This window comes from Fundulus heteroclitus, unplaced genomic scaffold, assembly GCF_011125445.2.
Source record: "Fundulus heteroclitus isolate FHET01 unplaced genomic scaffold, MU-UCD_Fhet_4.1 scaffold_120, whole genome shotgun sequence".
NCBI classification, from domain to species: domain Eukaryota; kingdom Metazoa; phylum Chordata; class Actinopteri; order Cyprinodontiformes; family Fundulidae; genus Fundulus; species Fundulus heteroclitus.
The window spans coordinates 86,121-111,495 of NW_023396532.1; the positions used below are offsets into that span (position 1 = coordinate 86,121).

Below are 25,375 nucleotides of genomic sequence, written 5' to 3' on the forward strand. Positions count from 1 at the left end.
GCAACATCCCATCCATCCATGGATTTTCTTTACCCGCTTTTCCGTACAGGAGCTGCGTCAAGCCGTATCTGATGGAGAAACGCGGCTCAACGTGACACAGGATCGTGTGGGGGGGGGGGGGGGGGGGGGGTTGACCATCTCCAGCAGTCAGTGGGCGAGAGGCGAGGACCACGCTGCTGTCTTTTGTACCAGTTTCAGTCTTTGAAGGGTTTTCTGGGGGACAGGGAAGGAAGGGAGTTGAAATAATAAAGTCGAGGTGAGTGGACTGTGGACCATTTTGGCTGAAGTGTGAAGGAAGAACTTGATGCTGCAAATATGAAAGTTAACCAGGTGATGTTCTGGATGTGGAAAGTGAAGGAGATGATGGGAGGCTGTCCAGGATGACACCAAGGCTCTGAAGCTGAAAGGTGGCAGAGATACAGGAATGGTCAATGGATATTTTAAAAGTACCATATTTGATTAAAGTGGACTTTGCACAATAAGCAAGTGAGGAAACTGATGTAGCATGACGTCCATGGTCCTAGGAATATATGGGCTGACTAGAATTTTTTCAGTCAAACTGATTATTTTTGCTTTAACTCCTGCGCTAATGCAAAGATAATGTTGAATTCGTCCATCCAGGTGTTGTAGGTTAATGAAGAGTGAGTTTAATTAAAGGACAAACACTGAGAGTTATCCTGAGTTTCTGACTGTCCTGCTGAACATTTCTGCGTCTCCTCTAACCTCTAAACACAAATCCATCCCATCATTACAGGCTGATGACATGAAGTCACTGAAAACATTTCTCTGCTTTTGACTCATCAGTTTTTCTCTCCTGTCAAATAGGACGCAGCAGTGATGTGGTTCATCATCTGTTGGTTAAGAAGCAGAAAGAATGTAGTGTTACCTCTCTACAAATAAATGATGAAAACTATTTTTCATCATTTATTTGTCGTTTAAAAGAGGTTTTGATCCCATTCCTGCTCTGTCAGCATCCGTTCTACAAACTCCTGGTCATAAAATCCTGACTTCCTCCTTGTGACTGAGGTGGTTCTCTCTGTGACTGAGGTGGTTCTCTCCTGGAGTTTTACTACTCATCATTACTCCAGACTTTTTGAATTGAGAAAGCTTCCTGGAGAGGAAGCGAAACGTCTTCAACTACGGAAAACAAGTCCAGTTGCTTTGTTTTTTACCTTTTTTTTTGGAATGACCATGACCTGGATGACTGAGAATCTTCACCAGCAGTTTTACTGAGGCTCCATTACTGTGAACATCAACATGATCATTTCTCCTGCTGTCTGTGCAGCTGATCTTTGTGTTTTTTTCAGTCTACAAGGTGGAGGTGGATTCAGGAGTGGAGTCTGTTCTGCTGCCCTTTAAGACTACAGTCAGTCTGTCTGAAGAAGTCACAGTAACGTGGAGAAACAACAGTGGCAGGATGGTCGACAGTAATCGCTACAAAGACGATCAACACAAGCAGTTTATAAACAGAACAGAGATGAAGAAAAAATATAAATCTGGAGACTTCAGTCTGACTCTGAGGAACCCCACAGACAGAGACTCAGGAACCTACAGCTGCACCGTCTACAGGTCAGGAAAAATCCTGGCTAAGAAACAAGTGCTGCTCAAGGTCAAAGGTCAGTGCTGTAACTATAGATCACGTTTCATTCATGATAATATGAATAAAACTAGAGGAGATGGTGTTTGTTCTGAATCATTAATATGAAGGTTAGATCAAGGATAAATGTTACAGAAATATAATCTTTATTCTAAAGAAACTGATGTAATAACGAATAGAAACATGATTCATTATTGATGCTATGAAACAAAAGATATTTCCTGGGTTTTATATAAAATCATTAAATACTCAGGAGTACCAGTATCCATCCTTTCCTCCATACCCAGTTCTCCATCCAGGATGGCCTGGAGGGGCTGGTGTCTATAACCATAGACATAAATAAAGAGTAGACCCCGCATCGACCGCTCTCGCCTATAGGCGCGGACGAGATTTAGGGGCGCCATCTTGGGGCGGTCGAGAACTCAGCTCAGTGTAATGTGTTAACCAGGTGCAGAATCAATTTAAGTCAACTATACTTGCTGATTATTGAACTAATTTTCACGTTCTTTTTTTTATGAAAACTTTAAAGCTATAGCTATTATAACAAATGGTTCATTGCAGTTAAATGTTCTTAGTGTGGTTAAAAGTAATTTAATATTCTGACAGAATTTATGTATGCTGCAAAACACAGCCACTCATACACTTTAATAATTTTTTGTTATTACTATATACAAAAACATACACATATATATATATATATATATATATACATATCTATCTATCTATCTATATATATATATATATATATATATATATATATATATATATATATATATATATATATATATATATATATATATATATATATACATACATATATACATACATATATATACGTTCCAAAAAGAACCCGTGGTAGGCGAAATCCGTGAAGTAGTAACCTTTATTTTCTTTACAATTTTTATACAATGAAATACTCCATAGTACATTGAAACCAAAGAACAAAACCTTTTTACAGGCCCAAGTATTTGTTTAACAAATAAAAGTACTGTATAAACGTTTTTTGTTTTTTCTACAAATAACTACTGTGCTGTAAAATACTAATTTGATCATCAATACGAACTGAATGCTTCAAATTGTGGAGATCAGCACCGCTCCACCGCGACCCGAGTCATTGTATGAGAACGGGAGAAAATGAAAAATGATTATGAAAAAAATACAAAGTACAGTAGGACAAATAGCGAATCACATGTATTTCACTGCTCTTCTCACTGAGCCGCTGCATCCCGACTCCGCTCTGTAGCCTTTTTTTCTTCTAAAGCCGGTGCAGGTGTGTGTTTTAGGGAGAAAAACATAGTTATCGGTAGTTGTTGTTCTTCTGGGCAAAAAGAATCTTATAAACTGACATGCTGGTGAAGATTCTCATTTTTGGAATAAACCGACATGCCACCATCGATTATGTTTGAGAACTGTAATGAACGGCTCATCAATGCAAATCCGTGAAACAGCGAGACCGTGAAAGAGGAACCGCGATCTAGCGAGGGTTCACTGTATATATGAAGAGTTCATTTGCAAAAACAGATAACTCCGTTTTTAGCCAAATAAACTAAAATGGAAGTGTGTGTGTGTGTGTGTGTGTGTGTGTAGGGTGTAGGGGGGGTCCTTTTAATGAAGGTGTATTTTTGAGATGCCATTATTTTGTTATGTCGCTCTTACCTGATCAAATTCATCAGGTAGGTTAGTTTGACTGGTATCACCTTAACTAAATAATAAAAAGTATGTTTTTTTTAATTTATAAAAACGGAGTTATCTGTTTTTGCAAATGAACTCTCTCTCTCTCTCTCTCTCTCTCTCTCTCTCCCTCTCTCTCTCTCTCTCTCTCTCTCTCTCTCTATATATATATATATATATATATATATATATATATATATATATATATATATATATATATATATATATATATATATATATATATATATATATATATACATACAAGCTGTTTATTCACTAATGTCTAACAAAGCTCTGATGCCTTCACGGAGCAGATGCGGTTTTGGAGAGACTAAGTCACAAAGACTTGGACGTGTAGACCTGTATCTCTCTGCCTAATAAAAATCACATTCTAATCAAAAATATAAACGATATCTGTTCATCTTACTTGTGAAAAGTTATTCCTCGAGCCCTGACGTAAATAGTCCCTCGATTTAAACAAAAATGAGCCGCACAGTGCTGAGGCATCATTAGTGTGTTCAGCTTGAATCAGCAGGTTAGGGTAGCAAGTCGACCGCCCCAAGATGGCTGCCGTAATTCCTGCGCAGCGACAGTCAATGCGGGGTCTACTCTTATATTATGTCTATGTCTATAACCATTGGGTGAGAGGTGGGCTACAGCCTGGACAGGTCACCAGTCCATCACAGGGCAGGAGGACCAGGATAATCTGTGGAAAATTAGAGATTAAATTACTGAACCTGAACGTTTCAGTTTAGATTTTCAATTTTAGAATTAAAATTAGAAATGTGAACAAATGTATTAAATGTGTATTTCTCTTTGTGGTTTTATTTCAATGTTAAATTGTGGAAAAAAAGCATCTAATGTCTCTTTTCTCAGACTCTAACCTTCTTCTCTTTCCAACCACATGAAGCTGACTCTCCGATCATGGCTATAGACTTTGGTTCAGGATACAGCGGCTACGCCTTCAATCTAAAACCCAGAGAGGAAGGAGGTGAGACCCAGTTAAAGAGATGGGGTAAAGAACTTGGACTGGACTCCCCAAAGACTCCAACCTGCCTCCTGTTTGATGAACATGAACGATTCCTGAAGTTTGGTTATGAAGCTAAAACAGCGTACAGCAACATGAGACAAGAAGAAGCTGAGAAACATTATTTCTTTGAAGACTTCAAGATGTTTATCCTGAACATAGTAAGTAACATTAAAGATCTGCAGCCAGAGCTTCTTCTGCCTTGGATCCTGCTGTGTCCTCTATGTCCAGACCTGTCTTCTCATTTAGAAACTGTGTCACTTTCTGAATTATCTGAGGGTTTAAATCTGAACTCTGACCCTTCACAGATTTCCTACAGTCAGAAAAACAGGTTTTAACTCTCTGGGTCCCAATAAAACAAATTAAATTAACATCTATTTCATTTCAGGATCTATTCTAACCGTTTCTGAACTTGTAGTTTTTGTACAATGGCTTTATTAAATTTATCTTAATAGTTTTTATTAAATTATTCATCCCCCTCAACAGATTTAGAATAAATTATTTTTAGAATTTATACAAAGTCTGTCTTCTCAGTTCAAGTTTTTATTAGTAAGAACTTTTTAAATGTTCTCCTTTTTATTTTTACCATTTTCACGCTCATAATGAGGGATTGCTGCAAAGTTAAAAACTCAGTGCAATCAGCTGGATTTCCTTAGACAGAAAACTTTGAATCAGTTGTTATAATAAACTGAGTGAGTCTCACATGTTGACCCGTGTCCAAGTATTAAAGGAACCGCTGATGGTCCAGATCATGTCAGACTGGAACCGTGTCAGAGCGCTACGACGCCTACATGGTTCACATGGAGTGGAGATAACATCACCAGGAGAAATGTTTCCTGGAGGGATTATTATTATTATTCCTGGAGCTCCAGGCTGTGGACAAAGCTGCAGAAACATGGAAGAAACTCGTGAAGAAACTCATGAAGAAACTCATGAAGAAACTCATGATCTCATAAATGTTGTAATAATGTTTTGTGCAGCTCCTCATTAGTCCACTGGATCCACCTCATTAAAAACAGATTACCTGCTGTCAGCAGACTACAAATCTCACTCTGAGGAGAGATTAATTTACTAAAACTGTAATTATAACCCTAATTTTGACTTAAAATACAAAAGCTGTAATTTTTACAAATTGCAATTTAACTTTTTAAAACCTCCCAGTTATTTCTCCAGTGTTCACAAGCAAGCCTCAGAGATATTAAACTTATTTATAAACACAACTTCTCTCCATAGATAAACTACATGTGGAACATTAGAATAGATCCATTAACAGATGAAAAAGATCATTACAAATTAACAATAAATTAAAGAAGTTAGGTTTTGGGGGATTAATATAATCTGTTGTGCTCTGATGAGGCTGTGTGAACGTCAGCAGTGAAAACCAAAGGAGCTCAGAGGCAGTCAGCTTTGTTGCTTTGATTAAAAACAGTCAGATCAGAAAACAGTTTATCTTTCTACATAATATCCGCCTCTCGCCCACTGAAATGGTGGAGATAGGCACCAGCATCCCTTGTGAACCCATGAGGGATAAGGGAGTAAGAGGACGGATTTCTACATAATTGATATTCTTCAATCACACCATCCAGCAAACAGCCTTCCCCCTCCTCCCCCCAGGCATGGACACACAACGGCCCGCAGGCCTTATGCGGCCCCTCAAGATTTTTAATCTGGGCCACCGAACTTGTCTAGTTAAAAATGTTATCAGATTTCATTCATTTAGCATTTTTCCTACAATGCCCACATATTGGGTAAGGCAAGGCAAATTTATTTATATAGCACAATTCAGTACAGAGACAATGAAAAGTGCTTTACATGATTAAAATATAAGAAAATAAAACAGAATAAAAGCAAGTAGGAATAAAATGTAGGAACAAAATAGAATATAAACTAAAAGCAAATATTAAAACCATTTGGACTACAAAGTTGAACTAATGATGTAATCAGTTTAACTAGAACAGCCGAAGGCAATCCTAAAAAAAATGTTTTTATTCTTCATTTAAAAGAATTCAGGCTTTTACAGTTTCCTGGAATTTTGTTCCAGAAAAGGGGAACATAGGAACTAAATGCTGCTTCTCCATGTTTGGTTCTGGTTCTGGTTCTGCAGAGCAGGCTGGAGCCAGAAGACCTGAGTGGTCTGGAGGGTTGATACACTGATAACAAGTCTGTGATGTATTTAGGTGCTAAGCCATTTAGGGATTTATAGACTAACAGAAGTATTTTAAAGTCTATTCTCTGAGATACAGGGAGCCAGTGTAAGGACTTTAGAACTGGGGTGATGTGCTCTACTTTCTTAGTATTAGTGAGGACGCGGGTAGCAGCGTTCTAGATCAGCTGCCTGACCCACTTTTTAGGTAGACCTGTGAAAATACTGTTGCAGTAATCAATTCTACTAAAGATAAACGCATGGATTAGTTTTTCCAGATCCTGCTGAGACATCAGTCCTTTAACCCTAGAAATGTCCCTCAGGTGATAGAAAGCCAACCTTGTAATTGTCTTTAGGTGCTTTTGGAGGTTGAGGTCTGAGTCCATCACTACACCCAGATTTTGGGCCTGATCAGTGTTTTCTTTTTTTTTTGGGGGGGGGGGGGGGGTTTTTTGCAGCTCTAGTGGCTTGCTTTTTCCGAAAGTAGGCTGACAGGAAAGGGGGTAGAGACATTTGGCAAAGGACCGCGGGTCGGATTCGAACCCGGGTTGACCGCGTTGAGGACTAAGGCCTCTGTATATGGGTCGCGCTACCTGCTGCGCCACATGCGCACCCCCTGATCAGTGGTTTCTAGCTGAAGCAGCTGAAGCTGTGTGCTAACTTTTGATTTCTCCTCTATTGGTCCAAATATTATTACTTCTATTTTGTTTTTCTTCAATTGAAGAAAGTTTTGGTACATCCATGCATTGATTTCCAGTAGGTGGCAGACTCCAACCACTTTGGCCTTTATTAACACTTCTTCACACGCTTTGCCCTTTGAACTCTTCTGTTAAAATGAGTGGAGTAAGAAAAGAAAAGTGGAAAGTGAGTGCTGAGAGTTTAATGACCTGCTCATGTAGGTATAGAAGGAAATGAAGAAGTAGATATATTAGCTAAACAGGCCCTGAAATCAGATATTAACTTAAATGTTCCTTTAAGCAAAAGTGAGAAATGTATTATTCCATATTAAATCTGTAAGGTTTGGCAGGAACAATGGGATAATCATGACTTGGTAGAGATTTATATAAAATTCAAAAGACTGTGGGGGGTAAAAGTTGTATGAATGGAAGGCAGAAAGAAGAGGTAGTCGTATCTTGACTTAGAATTGTTCATACTGGACATAATAGATCTCTTTTCAGAATAGGGAAACATGAAACAGGGACTTATAATTATTGTAATCAGATGGAAACAGTGGAACATGTCTTATTAGAATGTAATAAGTATTCAGAGGAACGTCAGCACTTAAAGTCGGTACTAAATAGAGAAAAAATAGGATTTTCTATGAGAAATCTTTTAGGAAATAAATCAAATTCTTTTGGAAATCAATTAATTTAATTTTTGAAAAACACTGGGTTATTTAATCGTATTTAAAGTATGTATACACACACACACACACACACACACACATATATATATATATATATATATATATATATATATATATATATATATATATATATATATATATATGTATATATATATATATATATATATATATGTATATGTATATATATATGTATAAGTACTGTATGTATGGATGTAAATTTGCACATTCGATCATACCATTGAGGTTTGTATTATTAATTTCCCTCTGAGATCAGTGAAGACCAAACTCCAGTCTGGTGGGTGGCGGTAAATGAACCTTAAGTTGGTTGCCATCCACCAATAAAAAGCAAAAAAAAGAAGAAGAAGAGAGATATTTTTCCTAAAGTCTGATCCTCGCTGAATGTTTGATATGCATAGAAACGGTCACAGTTTTCAGAGACTACAGTTTCAGCTCTTTGCTACCAGCAGCTATGCTAGCAGACAGTCAGTAAGAAGGGAGGCTGCTGCTCAGAGGCTGGAGGCTGATTTACAAAGTCAGCAAAACTTTTTTCATCGACAAACTACGATCCAAGACTGAAGCACCAAGGAAAGTTTTTAGCTGCCATTCAAACTAGCAAAGGCTAGCAAGGCTTTCTCTGAAGGAGAGTTTTTAAAGAATGGTTGAGACAGCAGGTGTCTTGTGTCCTGAGAGCAAAGACAAGTTTGATCAAATCAGTTTATCACGAAGGACAGAGACTCTCATCGTGGAACTGATTGATGAAGATATAGCAGCAAGTTAAACAAAAAGGCCTTTAAGTTATATTCACTGGCCCTGGATGAAAGTAACGATATAAAGACACTGATCAGCTCCTGGTTTTTATCAGAGGATTAATGACAGTTTTTAGATAACAGAGTTTCTGACCATGGAGTCCCTGAAAGGACAAACAGGGAGAGGATTTATATCACCGGTTGTCTGCTGGAGAGAATGAAGCTGCTTCATCCATCAGGAATCTCTGTGTACCTGTGAGCAAATATTCCAGTTTAATCATGTCGTTAATCCAGTTATAAAACGAATTAACTTCATACAGCAAAGGAACTTCAGCATCATCAGTTTATTACGTTTCTGGAGGAAACTGAAGCCGATCATCAGGACCTGATTTACCGCTCTGGTGTCGGCTGGTTAGGTCTGGACAAAATGTTCCTAAGAGTGTTGGAGCTGAGAGACGAGATCTGGACATTTTTGGAGTTAATGAGGAAATCTGATGAATTTCCTGAGCTGAGGGACAAGAACTGACTTTGTGACTTTGATTTGCTGAGGACATATTTTCACACATGAATGAGCTGAACTTAAAGCTACAGGGAAATCAATCAATTTTTATTTATAGAGCACTTTTCAACAGTTCATATGGTGAACAAAGGGCTTTACAAGCTAAAATACAAACAAAAAGATGCTGAGACAAAATACATAAAATATAAAAATGTATAATACCAGGATAAAAAGAGATTAAAACTAAAAAGTACATAACAGCAGAATTAAAAACAATTTTAAGAGCTATATAGAAAAATAAAATTACAAGATAAACAAAAGTTATCCACAGTTGAACAGCTTGGAGGTTAAAGATCAGTTTGTTCACAACATGTAAACACATGAAATCCTTTAAATCCAAATTTACTTTATTCTCTGAACAAATTTCAAATAAATCTTTCTCTCATTTTCCCACATTAGCCTTGTAAACAGAGGCTGCCCAAAACATGAAAAAATACATCAAATTACTGAGCGACCTACAGAGCATTCTGCCATCAGTTCTCTGGTTTTAAAGAAAATGTCACCTCAGCTGGTGTCCTGTCCATCATCACAAGATCCTGAAGCAGCAGGAACTCAGAGATCTTCAGTCTGACTCCATTTAAAGTTCAACTCTCTGAAACTGAAGGACTTTTATGCTTCACTTAATGAAGCCACGTTTCCAAACCTGTGGAGGACGACACAGAAGATGCTGTTTGGCTCAGCCTACATGTGAGAGCAGACGTTCAGCATCATGAACTTCAACAAAGTCCATCACAGATCAAGTTAACAGACCAACATCTGAGCTCTATCCTGAGATTTACCACAACAAAACTAACTCCAGACTTTGATGCACTGGTAAAAAGGGAGACCAGCAGCACTGTTCCTGCTGAAAGTGAACGTGATTTCACTATGATGTGGAAAAAAAACACATTTGGAAAATAATTTGTACAATAAGCCTTGGATATTTATGCTTTACTATCTGTTAAAGGCAAAACCTTTATGCAATGGCTTTACATGTCATTTTTAGTAGTTTACACAAATACTTCATACATCTGCTCCTGGCCCCGCCCCTCTGTCAGATTTAAGAACCCACTGTGGCCCACGTGTCAAAAAGTTTGCCCACCCCTACCCTAGCTGAGGAGGAGGAGGAGGAAGAGGAGGAGGAGGAGGAGGAGGTCAGCCTCCCTGTATCGGGTAGAACAGGCAGTGAAGTCAGCTTGGTAGAGATTTATATTATTACCACAACAAAACCTTTTATACTGAGGAGGAACATTTGGCCTGAAAAACAACAAGCTGAGGTTATTTTTAATGAAATCTGCAGCAATGAGAACTACAGGAAATGGTTTATACAGTGATGTCATTAACATTAAATGTGTGAATTATAATGGAAATCATTAATATCTAACAATATTACAAAATCAACAGTTAAACCTAAAACTGTTTATTATCAAATTCTTATATGAAAATCCAGTTTCTACAGCAACTTATAAATCATGTAATATTTAATAAAATGTAAAACATTCAACAACAAACATCTGTATCCAACTCAGAGACACTGAGGCGCCAAGCTTGATAAATTAATTTTAATCTTCACATCCGTATAATAAATATCTGATGAATTCATCACTAAAACTGAATCTTATCTATTTATTGAGAGACAGGCGACGGTCTGGTATCGTGACTAAATGAGGATTTTAAACAGTTTTGATCATCTGAGCTTCTGGACGAGGACTGATCCTGTTTAGCTGCTGCAGTTTTTACACTTTTGTTAACTTTCCTAAAATGTTTCCATTTGTCTACAGACACAAAAATATTAAAAACAACTTATTGTTGTTGATGTTTCATCTCTGCTGACTGACCTCATGTTCATGAACATGAGAACTAAAACAAAGTAATTTTAATAACTCAGGGAGGATTTCTATCCATCAGTCTGATTTATATTCAGTTCAGTTTAGAGAACAACTCCAAGAGCAAAGCTCAGGCATCAGTAACAACTTTGTGGAGGAATATAATTTCCTCATTGAAGCATCCTGGTGACGCTGAGCAGCTATTAAGGTCTGGCTGCTGATAAACTCTCCAGATCAGGTCAGAAATGATCAATCCTCCACGTTTCCTTCACATCTCTGCCATCTAACTGACTACAGCTCCTTTTCTGTTGCTCACCTGTCGATACTAATTTACCAGGTAGTTTCACTTTTACTGGGGCCTTACTTTCACAGGTCAAAGGTCATGGTCTGGGGAGGTCTTTCCAGGTTTCCCAGGATTGTTAAAGGGATAAAGCAGATTAATATTGTCCTTTGGTCACTGCTGGGAAATAAGGCAACAAATGTTTTCCAGAAGCAGAATAACTCTAACCTGACAACAGCCAGCTGTATGTCTCGCTCCGCCTAGCTCCACTCACATACATCTGGGACACCGTGATAGGAATTGCCTTTACTGAAGGCTGGGCCTTATCAAAAATTCTTGCATATGATTGGATAAGCCACTTGTCTGTCATCTTTATCGACGTGCTATTTCAACCACTCACACCGAAGCTAACCCGTGACGCTGATGAGACCGACGCAGAAAAAAATAAAACTTTTTATTTTTATTTTTTTTTTATGTGTTTGCGGCTCTAGTGGCACGCATTTTATTGACAGTGAGCTGACAGGAAGAGGGGGGAAGACAGGCGGCAAAGCGCCGCGGGTCGGAGTCGATCCCGGGCCGACTGCGTTGAGGACTAAAGGCCTCCTTATATGGTTCGCGCTAACCACTAACCGCTCCGGGGCGCGTCCGCGCTGTGCGTCCGCGGACGCGCCCCGGAAAACAAAACTTGCCAAATCCGGTCGTTTCCACCAACAAAAGCCTTCAGAGCCGTTCTCAGATGTTCTTTTAATGATACAATATCAGATAGATTGGACAACACGGAAGAAATAGCAGCATCAATGCTAACGCTTGCTTCCTCGATGCGAGCCGCCATTGTTGTTGGAATCTCACGGTCACTTCTCCACTACGTCACATCCATGAAACACCCGCCCTGCGTCCTGATTGGCCAGACCATAAATTTGGTTGGGGAAATCACTTTGAATGAGCGATGTCCCAGATGTATGTGAGTGGAGCTAGGCGGAGCGATACATGCAGCTGGCTGTTGTCAGGTTAGAATAACTCAGAGATTTATGTCAACATCATGTTCTGGTCAGAGGACTGAGGTCAACATCTCAGCTGCTGCTGGAAGTCCCAGCCTCTACATGACAACCAAGAGGAGGTCTGAATGTTTGCTCACTGCTTCTAGATTTTATTATTTTTCATCTTTCCTGTCTGGTTATTTCAGGCATGAAGAAGCTGGTTGCCTCCATTTGCTCCACAGAAGGAAACCTCTAGATTTAATCTTAGTTTTATAATTGATTTAATTAAATCAGGACTTTCTCTGGTATCTAAACAGACACATTAATGAACTAGGAACCAGTGTTTAAATGACCTTTATCCTTTTGCATTATTCTTGGTCCCTGCATCTAAATTATGGAATGATCTTCTCTCCATATCAGAGGAGCTGAGACCTGGAAAATTTACAATCTCTGCTGAAGACCCACTTCTTTGCTGTTGTTTATTTTATCCTGTTTACAACATTGTGGGAAAGCAGATACTTCCTTTATAAATGTGATAAATAGATAAATGTGACTTAAAATAGAACCATAAAGCCATCTACAACACATTAGTTTTGTGTTTTAAATCAAAGATAAAAACAGAGAATCCGCTCTGATCAGTTTTTCAAACCAGTAAAATCTGTTTGTTTGTTTTTAAATCTGTTCTTCAGGCAGAAAAACCTGAAGGAACAAAATAACAGTTTCTGTTTGTACCGGCTTTAAGACTGCAGTAGTTTACCATCAGTAATCTGACAAACTGACCTGTTAATGGATACAAACTAACAAACTGAATCTATTCACAGGACTGCTGGTATAGTGGTATTTATGCAGCCAACAACAACTATATGAGGCTCCTGGAGCTTTTCACAGAAGTTCTGAGGTTCCTGAAGGACGATGCTCTGAAAACCATCAAACACCATCCAGCAGGAGGAGAAATCTCAGCCTCTGACTTCACCTGGGTGCTGACTGTTCCTCACAGCTTGAAGGATATTACTAAACGGATCATGACAGAAGCTGCTGTTCTGGTAACATCATGATTTTAAGAGTCCAGCAGCTCTGAAATGTTCAGAAGAATCAGACATTTTATTTCTCCTTCAGGCAGGTCTTGTAGGAGAAGACACTAAAGACAAACTGGTGTTTGCTCTGGAATCAGCAGCAGCTTTGGCCTGGTGTTTGAAGCCTCCACCTGATGGCTTCATCACACAGAACCACAGCAGAACCTCCCAGGATCAACCTCCAGAACCAGCAGACGCTGGTACCAGCTGTAACGGTACTGTCTGGATCTATAAAGTCTGTCATACAAACATTCACCATAAAACAAGCTTTGGTCTGAATTATTAATGATCTGTTTGATCTTGTTGATGCTGATAACTTCTGTTAATATTTAAGTTTTTGTTACATTTTTGTTCTAAATGTTTCAGAGCATCAATCAATTTATGATCGATAAACTGAATAAATACAGATAATAAGTCAACATATCATTTAAATAATATAAAGATATCCAAACCAATATGTGTGTAAAAAGTTAATTTCCTCCTAAATCTAATAATAATCTCGACTCAAAAACCTTTTTTATTTTCTGGGAATAAATCTTTTAAATCTCTGAGGAGGAATTTTGTTCCACTTTTGTTTGCAGAATATTTTCTGTGATAGTTGTAGGTCCAGCTGCTTCAGCTATGGCTTCATTTCTCTGTCATTGGGTGAATTCCCTCTGCATCAGTAACATGTCCAGCTATGAGACACTAGGCTGGAAGAACGCACATTTTCCTGCTTTAACCCTCAGGTTGAGCTTCTTTAACCTCTAACGCCTCTTCCAGGTTTCTCATGTGGCTTTTGGCGTCACGTCCTGTGATCAGTTTATCATCCAGATAACAGAGAACACCATCTAAACCCTGAAGAACCTGGTCCATCAACTCCTGAAACATGGCAGCAGCTCTTGTAACTCCATCAGGAAGTCAGTTTACTGAACAACCTTCTGTGTGTTAATATCCATGTAGTGTTCAGCTCTACCTGCTGATCTGCCTGTCATAGATCCAACTTTGTGAAGTTCTCACCTCCAGCTGGTTGTAAATAAATCTGTGGTTCGGGAATAGGATCCTGATCCACTTCAAGCAGAGGGTTGATTGACTCTTTATAATCCCCACAGATCCTGACTGATCCACTTCAGCAATGTTCAGTGTGGGTGTCGCCCGTTCACTGTGACCAACAGGAGTTATAACTCCATCTGCTTCCATCTGGATTAACTGAGTTTCAGCAGCTTCCTGAAGGGCATAAGGGACAGAACCGGGTTTATAAACTAGGTAATGGTCCCTGGTATCACTTGTAGCTCTGCTTTAAAACCAGTGACCTTACCTAGAGCTCACATACCTCTGAGTATCTGTTCCATAACTCCTCTAAACTCTCAGTAGTTCCTCCGTTTACAGGAGACCAATCCAGCTTCAGCTGTTTTTATCCAGTCCCTTCCAGGAAGGCTGGACCATTTCCTTCTACTAGCAGCAGGTTCAGTGTGAGATTAGTGCCTCTGCAGCACAGTCACAGTAAGTTCACCTTTCAGCCTCAGTGACTGTTGGCTCTAAGGTTTTAGTTCACAGGTTCAGCTTTTTAAATTTACTCTTGTACGGTCTCTCAGATTCCACAGAGACAGCAGCTCCTGCTTCCATTTTCAGCTGCTTCCCATTAACCCTTACATTCACAGAACAAGGTTTATCAGTTTCTGCTCCACATTCAGGACAAATGTTTGCTTTTCCAGTTTTTCCAGTGAACAGTTCAACACTAAAGTTAATGTTTGGTTCTGATTCACAAATTCTGGAACAGAGTTTTTCTTTGCAGAACTTCCCTTCTTTCATCTTGACACGTAGAGCTGTCAGCTTCTCTGGAGGACGGTGGATGTCCTGAACATGTTCATGTGTCCTTGTGTCCATCCCCTGTGATCCATCGTTGTCCTCTTTCTGGACTGGAACCACTTCTGATGAGGCTCTAGATGTCTGGTCCAGTCTGCTGGCTTGTCTTGTTGCCTCTCTGGTCGGGAACAACAAGCTTTTCCAACGTGTCCTTTCTTCTGACACCCTTTGCATTCTGCTTCCCTGAATCAACATTTATCTGCTGTGTCACTTTTCAGTAAATCTGTAACAAACCTTCCTGGTTGCTTCTCTCTTTGTAGTCTCTGATCTGGAAATGGAAGGTGCTCTGACAGATCTGTGACCATTGCTCTGCATTTTGCTTTGTCCCTTCATGGACCAATCCCTGATCATAGCTGACCTGGCAACCCAGATTGATAAAGTGTAGCTCTCCATGTTCTGCACATTAATCTGGACCTGCTGGTTCTGATCCATCAGATCCATTCAGGGAAAGAAGGAACATTCAGCAGAAGGTCCTGAGCTGATTGGTCAAAGCGACACCTAGTGCCCGCCTACCAAAGCTTGGTTTTAGCCATGATTAGCGCTAAAACTCAATTAATGTGCCGACATGTTTGTCCTGAAGCTAAATAAAATGTTAATGTTCCTTAAACCACCTTTGATCAACAGCTGTCCAGCTAAAACAAAAGCCAGAAACTCAAAGCCTGACATCCCACAAAGTGTCTGAGCCCAAATAAATGTTCAGTAAAGTCCAAACTCAGTATGCAGCTGCAGCCAGAAATAGAAATGATCATAAACAGCTTTATTGACATTAAGCAGAAGCTAAATGACATCACTGCCATGTTGGTTCAGCAACATCAGAGCTCTGTGTTTCCTCCAGAAAACATCCTGTTGTTGATGGAGACCCTCTTCACTACAAATCATTAATCAGAGCCTCTGAGAACCTGGAGGATAAAACATCAACTGGACTGTTTGCACTTTCTAGAACAATCCACCAGGGGGCAGCCTAGAGACCTTGTAGCTGCCAGCATTCACCATCAGAGCTGAGATTTCTCAGAGCTAAAAGTTTTCTGTCTGAACATTTTGGAAACTAATACAGAATTACACATGTTGGCGCTGTCATCATAAGGGAAGGGAACAGTCGGAGAATAACAGCACACGACTACATCAAGTTGTTTCCACGAGCGACACGTCACACGCCACCACTTTATTTACTTCACACAACAACATTGCGCATGGTCCACAATTTATAGTCACACCCATTAATGACGTCACTGAAGAGCACTCATTAGAATACACATGACAACACCCCCACTTGCTCTTGCACTATACAATCGTCATTCAAACATTTTTTTTTCTCCTTTTTTTTTTTTTTTTTAACATTTAAAACAAGTTATTTTACATTCCAAACATATAATGCATAAATCTTCCCAGTTTTAGCTTTGTGGCTGGTTTGGTAAAAACGTCCGCAACCATATCTGCTGTTGAGCAGTACACAATGTTTATTTTTCCATCATAAAGTGCAGATCTGACAAAATGATACTTGATATCAACATGTTTACATCTCTGACGAAATACTGGGTTCTTTGACAAAGCTATTGCCCCTTGATTGTCCTCAAATATTGTAACTGGCATATACATGCAGTCTTTGTCCATTCCACCCAACAACTGTACAAGATACAAACTTTCCTGTGTTGTCGCTGCCAATGCCATATATTCCGCTTTGCACGTAGACAGAGCCACAGTTTGTTGTTTCTTTGACTTCCATGAGATAACAGGTCCATTTTTATTAAGGCTAAAACAATAACCTGTAACGCTTCTCCTGTCACTCTGATCAGTCGCCCAGTCTGCATCGCTGTATGCAATGAGCTGAAGTTTCTCCTCGCTCCTCTTAAAGCATAAACTCTTGTCTATTGTCCCTTTCAAGTATCTCAACACGTGTTTTGCTGTTACCAAGTTACACTCCCTTGGTTGTGACAAATATTGTGAGAGTTTACTTACAACCCAACTAATATCAGGTCTTGTGCACATCATGAGATATATTAAGCTTCCTATAAGCTCACGATACAATCTTGGGTCTACAAGTTCGCTTTCACTTTCAAAGTTTAACTTCTGTTCACATGGAGTGCATCTAGTACCACATTCAGACATACCAAATTTCTCCAGTATTTTACTTATGTGCCTTTTTTTGATTAACTTTTATTTCTCCATCTGTCTGTGTAAAATCTATGCCCAAAAAATGTTTAAGCATCCCCATATCTCTCATCTTAAACTTTGCTTTCAGCATGTCTTTAACACTGTCCATTAGAGAATCCTCACTTGTTGCTATAATAAGATCATCAACCCAAATGACTAGAATCACTCTATTATTTGCTGTATGTTTTGTATACACAAAGTGATCTGCTTCATTTTGTACAAAACCATTTCCAGACAAATAATCAGATAGCATCTTGTTCCAATTGCGTCCTGATTGTTTTAAACCATACAACGACTTGTTAAGTTTAAAAAACAGTTTTTCACCAAATTCTGAGTCAACCATAAAACCTTCAGGCTGTTCTATATACACCTCACAGTCAATAGGAGCGTGTAGATAGGCTGTTTTAACATCCATCTGATGTAATTTCAGATTATACTGAGCTGCCATTTGTATTAAGCTGCGTATAGATGTCATGCTAGCTGTTGGTGCAAATGTCTCTCCATAATCTATACCAGCTTCCTGGCTGTAGCCTTTTGCCACATACCTGGCTTTAAAAGTCTCAGCTCCATCTGCATTCTCCTTGATGGTATAAACCCATCTACCCCCCACTGCATTTTTACCTTCTGGCAGCGTTGTCAGAGTAAATGTGTTATTTTCTTTTAAGGATTCAACCTCTTCCTTCATAGCTTCAACCCACTTCTCAGACTCAGGTGAAGTCAGGGCCTCTTTAAAATTTTGTGATATATTACACACTAAACGATAGCAATAATCAACATTGTTAAAATTTGCTGTGGCAAAATCATCACTATCTGCCTTACATTCGTAGTCCTTTAAATACAGAGGCACTTTTTTCTCTCTTTTGGAGCGTCGTAGACAATGTTCTTCATCTTGCCTGATATTTGTGTTCCCCACACTTGAAGGTTCAGCACGCATCTCTTTTGTTCCTTCTGACACCTGCTGTTCTACTTTTAACTCTGACTTAACAGGAACAGTTTTTCTGTAATACTCATCCTCCATCATCCTTCGTCACACCTTGGGTCTAACTTTTTCTTATTTTGTTTGTAACAGTAGCACACTGATCCAAACTCCTTCATTTTAGAAAGATCAGGTTTCTTTCCTGTCAACATGTAATACGGCGTTTGCCCCAGACGATTATTAAAACACCTGTTGCGTATAACTGCAGAAGTCATTACAGCATAAGTCCATAATTCTTTAGGCAAATTACTGTGAATCAGCAAACACCTGGCCATCTCAAACAGGGTTCTCCAGCTTCTTTCCGCCGTCCCATTTTGATGGGGAGAATACGGCGCAGATGTCTCATGTCGAATAGCATTTTTACTCAATAAAGACTGATAATCTCTTGACATGAACTCAGTGCCGTTATCTGATCTAATGCACTTTACTTTTCCATAGGGGGCTACATCTGCAATAAATCTTTCAGTAGCCCTGACTGTGTCACTTTTAGCTTTTAGAAAATAGACAAATATTGCACTTGAAAAATCGTCAGTAAATGCAAGTGAATACCTAAATCCTTCTTTTGCAACAGGCTCAATAGGGCCAGCTAAATCTGTGTGCACTAGCTCAAGGGCCGTTTTAGCTTTTGCATCAGCTTGTCTATTTCTACTCTGGGTAAATTTCCCTTTAATACATGTTTCACAGTCTAGTTTAGTTTTATCAACCTTCCCTTTAATTTTCATACCTTTCACAACATTTTCTAGTTTTAATACATCTTGAAAATTACAGTGACCTAAAATCCTGTGCCACTCTTGAATGTCATAGCAACCCAAAACTTTATCATCCTCTTTATCAGCAAAGTCATTTTCATCGAGAAAATCAAGGAAATACAGTCTATTGTACACGCTGATGTCAAACCTGGTTCCATCCTTGCAGATGAGTTGATCGTGTCCTTGTTGAAAGTTGACCGAGGCTCCCTTTGCCGTCGCTGCTTTAACAGAGAAGATGCTCTGGGGGTAGGTGGGGATGAACAGCGCCCTCGTTATCGCCACCTTCACGTTCCGACCCTCGGTGTCTCGCAGCCACACCTCTGCATCGCCTCTCTTCTGTGCCACGCCACTTGTCCTCGTCCCATCAGCAAGCTCCACGAAGTGTTCCTCCGGTCGGAAGGCATCATCAAACTTTTTAAACTTATTCAGGTCATTAATTATGTGAGACGTTGCACCAGTGTCCACCATCAGTCCTCTTTGTTTCAAGCCGCTGATCTGGCTGTCGCTCATCTTGAAAACAAATGAGTGATCATCCCCTTCGATAGCCTGTTTCACACTTTCTTTCTTCTTTCTTCGACAATTACTCTCTTTATGACTGGAGTTTTTACAGAAACTGCACCATTGTCTCTGTCCTTTATAGTTCGTCGGACATTGTCGCACTTTGTGTCCCGTCTGGCCACAGCTGTAACATGTAAACTCTGGGTTTGCTTTTTGTCTCTGCATCCCTTTGCTTGAGAATCCACTGGCTGTCATCACATTATCTTCATCCATGTTAACTTTTAACTTTTCGGTGCTTTCATAATTTCACAACTTAACTTTGAAGTCACCAAAAGTTAATTTGTCATCATCACTTTGAGTTATGTGAACAACAAATGACTTAAATGGTTCAGGCAAACCTTTCAAAGTCATAGCTATCAACAGCCCATCACTCAGCGTCTCTCCAGCATTTCTTAGCGCTGTAATGGCAGTTTCAGCCCGAATAATGTAGTCTGTAACAGTCTCGCTGGCAGCTTTCTGGAGGGATGTCAGTTCTGTGTAGAGGCTAATTACCCGCGGCTTTCCTTTGCCCGCATAATGGTCTCGCAGGATCTGCAACGCCCTCCTGCCGTCATCTGCCGCCTCTCTCATAACCAGAGATAACCTCTTGTCATCTAGACACTGGATCAGCTCGGCGTAGGCTTCCTCGTTTTTATCCGAGTCGTCATCTTCATCGGCGTCTGCATTCGGCTCCACCTTACGCAGTATTGTTTCTTTCAAGCCATGCAGCCGGAGATGTCCCAGAAACTTTGCCTCCCACAGCTCATAATTTCTTTCATCTCCATCAAAGCACAATCTTTGCCATTGACTTCCCATCTCCCTCCTGGGCCCATAACCTGTTGGCGCTGTCATCATAAGGGAAGGGAACAGTCGGAGAATAACAGCACACGACTACATCAAGTTGTTTCCACGAGCGACACGTCACACGCCACCACTTTATTTACTTCACACAACAACATTGCGCATGGTCCACAATTTATAGTCACACCCATTAATGACGTCACTGAAGAGCACTCATTAGAATACACATGACAACAACACATGAATATATGGATAAAATTAACAACTGGACAGTCATTAAAATTAGGAAAAATCACTACAAACATTTTCCCTGTTTTTAAAGTGATGCTTAAATCTGACAGAACATAATGACACAGATGAAAGAACTGGATTTACCATCAAATATGAGGAACTTCATCCTAAAGCTGCCAAATAAAATGAGAAATGGAGAAATGTTGCCTGAGACCTGCAGGAGAAAAGAGGTCAGAGAGTTATTCACTGATCTTGTTGCTTTCATTGAAAACAAGTTAAAGTTGCATCTGATCCATTTATTATTGTCCTGGACCAACAACAGACCAACTCTAAAAACACTAACAGCAGCTTTACAAAGCAGAAGAAAACAGGAAGAAGTTTTATTACAAATGTTACTGCAGTGAAGAATGAATGAATACCTGGAAATAAGAGAAAGTTCTACAAAACCCACAGCTGCTTCTACTGACTCCTAAGTAATATTAAAGTAATATTTTAAGTTAAATGAGAATCAACACAGATATAAAGTGAACTTTAAGGTAAATGAATGTATTTTGGTTGTTTAAAACTGGGACACATGAGCAGAGACTGCAGAGGTCTTTAGGACGGTTCTGGACGTCACTGAGGACATCTCAGTGTCCACATTGACCAGGAAGCTGCAGGATGGTCCTCCAAACGTCCACAGCATCCTCTGAGTACTACCTCCACAATGACTCCAAGCTGTAGCCATATCAGGATGATGATGATGATGATGAAGATCACTCAGTCCTTTCTATCATTGCTGTCCAGGTCAGGAGTCCAGAAACTAAGACAACTGAGCAGATTTCTGCATTTCTGGACCCGGGCAGCAGAAACACATTGACCAGAAAGTTTGACCAGAAAACTGCTGTTGAAAGACAAAATAACAAGAATTCAGTTGTGAACAACGGGACATAAAGACATTATGAGAACAAACATCATCTCTGGTCTACAAGTAGCAGCACTTGATAAAAATGGTTTCATTGAACCTCCAGACGTTACGACACAATAAATAATTCCTGTTTCAAGGTGGAATGCTCCACAACTGGAGGATGGAGACAAGTGGCCGTACCTGCAGCTCCACAACATGGATGCTGATGGAGGTTTGCTGATTGGCAGAGAAGCTCCTAAAGTAAAGGAGCCGTGGAGCTGATGAAGAGTCAGGACAAAGGCCCAGATGCAGTCTGGACCAGAGCTGGACGGATCATCAATGGTCCACTTCAGAGTGAGAGGAACCAGACAGGCTGCCCTGCTGCCACTGCTACCAGGATTTCTGCTGAACATCTGGAAACAACGTTGACTGAACAATACCATCATGACTTCAATGAAAAAACATCACAAGAGCAGATTGAAACGTTCAGAGAAGAAATCAAGTTTCTGAATATTATGAACAATCCAGAACAATAAACTGATGGACATTATTGGACTGACTTCCCCTTTAAAGCTGAAAACTGCATCTAACCAGTGAACCTCTGGACTGCAGAGCAACGTCTTCAAGGCTGGAAGAGAAAGTTTGAGAAGAAGAGCTTCAAGAAGGATTACATCTCATTAATGGAGGACCTGATCTGTGATGGATCTGCTGAAACTGTTCCTGATGATCCCTGAATGGACGGTGGAGGAAAAGTCTGGTATCTACCCCACCATGGTGTTTATCACCCAGAAAAGATAAACTGGTTGTTTCTGATTGAGCTGCAACATTTAAAGGGATTTCTCTGAACCAGCAGCTGTTAAAGGACCGGACCATCTCAGCTGTGGGACTTCTTCTAGCTTTAGACAAGAGTCCATTGCAGTTCTGGTAGATGTTTCACCAGGTCCATGTTCCAGAGAAACAGAGAAACTTCCTTCACTTCCTCTGGTGGCCTAATGGCGACACTTCACTGATTCCCAAAGAATATCTGATAAAGTCCATCTGTCTGGAGCCGTGTCCTCTCTGAGCTCTGCAGATTATGCAGGAAGAAAACCAGCAGGAGACAAATCCCAGCAGTTTGCAGCTGAAGTGGTCGATACGATCCAGCAGGATTTTTCTCTGGATGATGGTTTAAAACCTCTGAGGAAGAGGAAGCAGTAACATTTATTCAGGATTTTAAAGCTCTCTGCAGTAAAGGAGGATTCAGGCTCTCCAGGCGGCTCAGTAACAGCCGTGCAGCGCTGCAAACATCTCAGACAACAGAGCAAAGGAAAAGTTGGAGATGGATGGAGATGAGCTTCCAGTGCAGCGGCTCTTGGACTGCAGTGATTCCCTCAAAGTGATGCATTCAGATCCAGAAGCTCACTTCCAGAGCGCTCCATAGAAGAAGGGGAATCCTGTCAGCAGTGAGCTACAGTTTCCTGTTTAAATCACAGACTGAGCATCATGATGGCCTCACATTCCTCCTGGGAAAGACCAGAGTTGCTCCAAGCAGACGACCATCCCTGGTCTGGAGCTCACTGCAGCTGTCCTCTCTGTTCTCATGGACTAACTGCTTCATGGAGAGTTACATCTGAACCCTGAGACCTCTGTTTTCTGGACTGACAGCACCTCCGTCCTGAAATACATCTGCAGTGAAGCAAAGAGGTTCATAGCTTTGCTGCTAGCAGAGCGTCCATCATCAGAGAAGCTGCACCAGCGGACCAGAGGAGAGATGTGAGCTCTGAAGACCATCCAGCAGATGAGGCATCAGGAGGGATGAGAGCGGAGGACTTCTTGGAGCTCAGCAGATGGATTAACGGTCCTGAGTTCCTGTTTGAGTCTGAAGACAAATGGCCTCAGCTGGATGTGAGGAACGATCCACTTCCTGCTGATGGTTCTGGAATAAAAAGGATGTGAATGTCAATGCTGCTGCTGAGAAGATGAAAAGCCCTGCCAGATGTTTCATCTCCTACTTTTCATCCTGGGTGAAGCTGAAAACATCTGCAGCTTGGTTTTTAAAGCTTAAAGAACTCCTTAGATCTCTGTCTCAGAGGAGAAAAGAGTTTTCTGCCAGGATGCATCAGTCAGGAGACGATGGAAACACCAAAGAGCAAAAGGTGTCACCAGAGATGCAGCAGTTTGAGACCTGCTGAAAGGACAACATTTAACTCCTGGAGATCTGGATAAAGCATTTTATTATTCAGTTTATTCAAATACACGAACATTACAATGAGTCTTTTTCTCTGTTTTTACGCACTAGTCGGGAAGTCGTCAAAAGACGAGAGATGTCATCACATCATGGGTTTTTATGTGTAATTTTCTGAAACGTTTTCCAATTCTTCCAAGATGTATTATTGAAACAATTTTTGTAAATATTAAAAAAATCCTCTGTACTACATTCTTTGTACATTTCTCCCGTTTTTATTTATGATTACTCAGGTCTCATTCTTCTACATTTCAGCAAACATTTCAGTTTTATTTCTTCATCAACTCCAATCTCTCTCTGAGTCTCATGACTTCAGAGAAATTAAATGTTTCTGGTTAAATGACATTTCTTAAATGGAGCCTCATCTCAGGCCTCAGGGCTTTATTATCAGACGTAGCATCACCTCCTCTAACACTGAATCATGACACCTTCAGCATCTTTTCCTCCAATATCTGTCAAAGACGCGTCACTCAGACAGAAAAACTCTCCCTGTCCATTTTTACTGCATTAGTTCACCTTCTAAGGTTGGTCTGATGGAGCTGCTTTGACTCAGAGTCACTGATCTGGAAACTTCTCCAGAGTTTTCCAGCATCACAGACTCTGGTGACAGAGATGGTGAGAAATAAACCGACCTAAAAACCTCCAGCTGAGCCTGAAGCTGAAAACACTGAACATGTTTCATCCTGCAGCTCAGTGAGGTTTCTGTGTTTGAACAGATCCAGCAGGAGGTCCAGAACCAGAAGAAACCAGAGTTCTGCTGGAGACCCAGAACCAAGATCAGGTGGCAGTTCACTTTAAGAAGGAACCAGAAGAAACCAAAGTTCTGCTGGAGACCAGAAACCCAGACAGGAAACGGTACCTTGTTGTCGACTGTGCAGGTAAATGTTAAACACGGTTATTTAAATGTTTATTGACAGACTAGCTTTAAAATCTTTGTTCACACTAAGAATCCAGATAAATGAGGATTGATGTAAACTTTTAGATTAATGTTTGCTGGATGTGAGTTTGAATGTGAAATAAGTTGTTTTCTGAGATTTCTGCTTTATTCTGTTTTATTCTCTTCCTGTTTGTCAAAAGATCAAACTTATTTTGGCATCACTGTTCTTGAAGTCCTGGAAGGAGGAGCCTTGAAGAAACTGAACCATACTGGATACACATTGGGAGGACAATTTGTGGATGGAAAATTCCAGGAGTTCCTCAAAGAGATTTTCTCTGACGGAGTCTGGAGAGAATATGAACAAAACTTCCCCAGAGAGGTTCAGAAAATGATGTTCGAATTTACTCGTCTCAAACATTTAGATAAAGATGTTCAGATCAGCTGCCCAGATAAGCTGAGAGAACGAGCTCAGAGAAAGAAAGACATTGAAACGTTCTTTGCTTCAGTGGAAGGAGCTTCCTGGGAGGATGGAGTCATCAAAATCTCCAGAGACAAACTGAGGTCTTTCTTTGATGACAGTCTGCAGGAAATCACTGAGAGTCTCAGAGAAATATTAAATGAAATCTCCAACGTTGGGTTTATTGTGTTAGTGGGGGGCCTTGCTGAGAGCCAGATGCTCCGTCAGTTCATCACTGATCAGTTTGGACATCAGTATAAAGTCCTGTGTCCTCTTAGACCCCAGGAAGCGGTCCTGAAAGGAGCCGTAGAGTTGGGGAGAAACCCAGAGTTGGTCCAGTTAGACTGAATTGTTTTTACTGAGAATCATTTTCTGTTTATGTTGCTGTGATTTATTT

At 40.2% G+C, this 25,375-nt stretch overlaps 1 protein-coding gene across 1 annotated transcript; it reads left to right on the plus strand.

Annotated features, from left to right (window-relative positions):
- The first annotated feature begins 1,417 nt into the window (after positions 1–1,417).
- On the plus strand, positions 1,418–24,533 carry LOC118558287. Its single transcript, XM_036128796.1, has 5 exons — positions 1,418–1,616; positions 4,179–4,259; positions 13,021–13,214; positions 13,288–13,459; positions 24,361–24,533. Exons 1-5 carry the CDS (start codon positions 1,418–1,420, stop codon positions 24,531–24,533), a joined length of 819 nt encoding a protein of 272 aa, XP_035984689.1.
- Positions 24,534–25,375: the final 842 nt, after the last annotated feature.